Here is a 4896-nt window from a genome sequence, read left to right as displayed (position 1 = left end):
TTTGTAGAGACAGGGGTCTCACTATGTTGCCCAGGCTGGTCTTGAACTCCTGGCTTCAAGCAATCTTCAGCCTTGGCCTCCCAAAGCGCTGCAATTACAGGTGTGATCCATCGCACCTGGCCAGACACTTACTTTTTTTTTTTTTTTTTAGGACAGTCTCACTCCCTCACCCAGGCTGGAGTGCAGTGGCCCAATCTCGGCTCACTGCAACCTCCACCTTCCGAGTTTTGAACGCTCAGCCTCCAGAGTAGCTGGGATTATAGGTACCCGCCACCACGCCTGGCTAACTTTTGTATTTTTAGTGGAGACGGAGTTTCATCATGTTGGCCAGGTTGGTCTTGAACGCCTGACCTCTGAGGCCGGGCACGGTGGCTCACGCCTGTAATCCCAGCACTTTGGGAGACCAAGGCAGGCGGATCACCTGAGGTCAGGCATTTGAGACCAGCCTGGCCAACATGGTGAAACCCCGTCTCCACTAAAAATACAAAAATTAGCCAGGCGTGGTGGCAGGCGCCTGTAATCCCAGTTACTTGGGAGGCTGAGGCAGTAGAATGGTTTGAACCCGGGAGGCGGAGCTTGCAGTGAGCCCAGATCAAGCCATTGCACTCCAGCTTGGGCAACAAGAGCGAAATTCCATCTCAAAACACAGAAACAAACAAAAAAACCCAAAAACTTGTCATTTAATCTTCATAACAACCACTTAAATTGGTTATCCCCATTTCACAGATGAAGGAACAGGCTTACAGGGAGATTAAGTTACTTGCCCAACATCTCCCTGCCGCTAATGACGGAGCAGATATTGGAATCCCAGGTCTCAGAGTATAGAATTTTGCAGAGCAAAAATTCATATTTTCCCATGTCTCAATACTTCTCCCTCTTTGGACTGATGGCCCCAAAGTGCAGGGGTCCACAGTCCCAAGCGGTCTGAGAAAGTCCGTCTGCTTACTTAGGACACCGTCTGCTGACTGCTCAGCACTTCCTCCGGCTTGGCTTTCTCGTGGTCAGCCTCAGAAGAAAGGGCAGGCAGAGGCGGGTCCCTTACGGACGGGGTGTCCCGTTCCAGTAGGGAGAACCCTATCTCTCGAGTCCCTGGGGAGGCAGACACCCCGAAATTTAGTGGCTTTGGTCTCCTGCTTTCTGCTGGGCAGGACGTGAGCCAGATCCCCCAGTCCAGGATGCAGGACGTGGGGTCCACCTCCGGTTCTCCGCCCTTGGTGGGTGAGAGGTGGGACTACCCCTGAGATCTCAGCAGCCACGGTCTCACTGCGGCCTCAAGTGCCCACCTAGCCCGCCACAATTCCGGACCCGGGATGCCAGGATCCCTCGCGCAGGCGCGCTCCAGCATATGGTTCCCTGCTGCAAGAGCCGACGGCAGCGGAGTCCGCCGCTATCCCATCAGCCCGGCCAGGCAGGTCCAGCTCTCACCCGCCCGGGTCGTCCCGCCTCTCCTATCCCGTCTTGCTCTGCGGCGCGGGGGCAAGATGGCTGCTGAGAAGCAGGTCCCTGGCGGCGGCGGCGGTGGCAGTGGCAGCGGCAGCAGCGGTAGCGGCGGTGGACGTGGTGCCGGAGGGGAAGAAAATAAAGAAAACGAACGCCCTTCGGCCGGATCGAAGGCAAACAAAGAATTTGGGGATAGCCTGAGTTTGGAGAGTATCCTAGAGTAATCGGGCCTAACTCGCAATGACTACGTGTCGATCTGGAGGACTAGGGGCGGGAGAGGCGGCGGGTCCCGGCAGGTCCTGGCAGGAGAGGCGGAGGGTTGCAGTTTTTCTCGCCCTTACTTTTTGGTGCTCAGAATTCAGGGTATCTGTCTCTCAACTAGTCTTTCCTAGTGTCCCCCTCGCCCTCCTGGCTAGGTCCTTTTCTTCCAGTGGCACTGGGATATCAAGCAGGTTTCCCCTGGTGCCCCGCAGTTGTCCAGTTGGAGGGCTTGTGACCAGGTGACACTTTGAGCACCTTGCTTTGGCACCTTGAACTGGGGAGAGGAAACTGCAGTCTTGACATTCCGCTTAATACTTTTTTTTTTTTTTTTAAGAGTCTCACTCTGTCATCCAGGCTGGAGTGAAGTGGCTCAATTTTGGCTCACTGCAACCTCCGCCTCCCGGGTTCAAGTGATTCTCCTGCCTCAGCTTCCTGAGTAGCTGGGATTACAGGCATGCGCCACCACGCCTGGCTAATTTTTGCATTTTTAGTAGAGATGGGGTTTCACTATGTTGGTCAGGCTGGTCTCAAACTCCTGACCTCGTGATCTGCCCGCCTCAGCCTCCCAAAGTGCTGGGATTACAGGCGTGAGCCACCGCGCCCGGCCCCCTTAGTACTCTTGTCTGACAGTCGTGGTAGACTGAGTAGTAAAACCTACAGCTTGATACTTTGAAAGTGGAGGTAAAGATTGACTCCGAGGAAAAGCTTGTTGCCCATTTTAATTGTAAGTTACCGTAGTTAATATCGTTTGTCCCCTTGTCATTTTTTTATTATCGGTCTGTAGGCATTTTATCTTGCTGACAGTCATTCATATAAGCTGGAGGAATCGGTTTCTAGTTTTCCTCCGTGTGTATCTCAGCCGAGTGCTTGTGGTACTAGTTTGTGACCTTTTGAAATGAATAAGAAATGGAGAAAATGTAGGCGAGTTTCTGAAATTCAACTTGACATCTTAATGGACTTAAAGTTTTCAGGGGTTTGGAGTGAAGTTTTTTGAATTAGTGGTAATAGTTCCAAGTAGACGTTAGCAAGCCCTGATTTTACTGAGACCTTTATATTTCTTTGTTGCTTTTTAGTCATTGAAAGAGTCCTTTTAGTGTTCACTATTTTAAAATATGTCTCCAGAGAAGCGTTGAGGAAACATTAAGAGAAAACTATACTTATATAGGTGAAGGTCATTGGACTTTCTAAAGTTTAGTGCATATGCTTAAATATTTTAAGATTATTAAAAGGAGAATTTGGTCAGTCGTTCTTCTTTTAAAAGAAAAACCTTAATACTTTTATGCAAACTGTGGCCTAGCTTGGTTGACATGTGCTAATCATAGACTCTCTAAGCATCACAGCTGTTAAGGAAAGTTAGATTTGGCAGGTGTTGAAGATTTTGCAAATGGAGGCTTAGTACACGTCATTTATAATCTGAATCTGTTTGAATGAATAAAATGTGGGGTCCAGGTGTAAACTGGTGTGAAGCACCCCAATTATAGTCAGCATTTAGAATCCGTCAGCTTAATTTAAACTGGATTTTGGCAGTTTTCAGTGGCCAGTAGTGCCCTCCTTTTTTAGTGTGAAAGTAGTAACAGTTCAGGCAATCAATTTTTCTGTAGGTTAGCCCTGTCCTGTGACAAGATAGATATTAAAAATGGTTACAGAAGATCTCACTAGTGTACTAAATATTTCACAAATTTGTGTGTATGTGAAAGTGTGTGAGAGTGTCACCCAGGCTGGAGTGCAGTGGTGCTATCTTAGCTCACTGCAACATCTGCCTCCCAAGTTCAAGCGACTCTCCTGTCTCAGCCTCCCGAGTAGCTGGGATTACAGGCACTCGCCACTACCCCTGGCTAATTTTTTGTGTTTTTAGTAGAGATGGGGTTTCACCATGCTGGCAGGCTGGTCTTGAACTTCTGACCTCAGGTGATCCACCTGCCTCAGCCTCCCACAGTGCTGGGATTACAGGCATGGACCACTGCACCTGGCTGTATTTCACAAATATTTAATGTGTTGTGGTTCGACACAGATACAGACTGATGGTATAGGTTTTGATTTGTTTGGGTTCTTGCCATCATAAGATTTTCCTTAATCTCGACTCTAGTTCTTCAGATTATTAAGGAATCTCAGCAGCAGCATGGTTTACGGCATGGAGATTTTCAGAGGTACAGGTTAGTATCACATACAAGATGTTTGGAAATCATCGTGGGACTTGCTTTGCTTTTGTTAATATCCTGTTTACTCTGCTATACCAGAAAATATACTAGAAAGTCTAGAGCATTGTGGGTTTTTTGTTTGTGTGTTCGTTTGTTTGTTTTTGAGATGGAGTCTTGCTCTATTGCCAGACTGGAATGCAGTGGCTCAGTCTTGTCTCGCTGCAACCTCTGCCTCCTGGGTTCCAGTGATTCTCCTGCCTCAGCCTCCCGAGTAGCTGGGGTTTTTTTTTTTTTTTTTTAAGATGGAGTCTCACTCTGTCACCCAGGCTGGAGTGCAGTGGTGCGCTCCTGGCTCACTGCAGCCCCTGCCTCCCGGGTTCAGGTGATTCTCCTGCTTCTGCCTCCCAAGTACCTGGGATTACAGGCATGTGCCACCATGCGTGGCTAATTTTTGTATTTTTAGCAGAGGTGGGGTTTCGCCATGTTGGCCAGGCTGGTCTCGAACTCCTGATCTCAGGTAATCCACCTGCCTCAGCGTCCCAAAGTGCTGAGATTACAGGCGTGAGTCACTGCACCTGGCCTAGCATTGAGTTTATATTATGTATAAACTCATAATATATGTAATTTTTTTTTTCTTTTTTTTTTTGAGACAGAGTCTCGCTCTGTCGCCCAGGCTGGAGTGCGGTGGCCGGATCTCAGCTCACTGCAAGCTCCGCCTCCCAGGTTCACGCCATTCCCCTGCCTCAGCCTCCGGAGTGGCTGGGACTAGAGGCACCCGCCACCTCACCCGGCTAGTTTTTTGTATTTTTTAGTAGGGACGGGGTTTCACCGTGTTCGCCAGGATGATCTCGATCTCCTGACCTCGTGATCCACCCGTCTCGGCCTCCCAAAGTGCTGGGATTACAGGCTTGAGCCACCGCGCCCGGCCTATATGTAATTTTTTAATTTAAAATTTTATTTTATTAAAATATATTGTAAACTCATATTATGTATAAACTCAAATATATGTAATTTTTTAATTTAAAATTTTATGAATAGGCCGGGTGCGGTGGCTNTG

General features: G+C 48.6%; 1 protein-coding gene across 1 annotated transcript in view; it reads left to right on the top strand.

The window, feature by feature from the left end:
- Nucleotides 1-1453: 1453 nt before the first annotated feature.
- Nucleotides 1454-4896, top strand: part of SRP68 (signal recognition particle 68) — a 49300-nt gene continuing 45857 nt past the window's right edge. Inside the window, exons 1-2 of the mRNA XM_017884728.1 lie at nt 1454-1650; nt 3788-3854. Of these exons, the coding sequence (XP_017740217.1) occupies nt 1482-1650; nt 3788-3854 (236 nt within the window). The 5' untranslated portion in view covers nt 1454-1481. The remainder of the gene's footprint in view (nt 1651-3787; nt 3855-4896) is intronic.

Source organism: Rhinopithecus bieti, unplaced genomic scaffold (genome assembly GCF_001698545.2).
Source record: "Rhinopithecus bieti isolate Rb0 unplaced genomic scaffold, ASM169854v2 scaffold_13400, whole genome shotgun sequence".
Classification (NCBI taxonomy): Eukaryota; Metazoa; Chordata; class Mammalia; order Primates; family Cercopithecidae; genus Rhinopithecus; species Rhinopithecus bieti.
The sequence above is the reverse complement of the archived record's forward strand: the minus strand, read 5'-3'. Positions and strand labels throughout refer to the sequence as shown.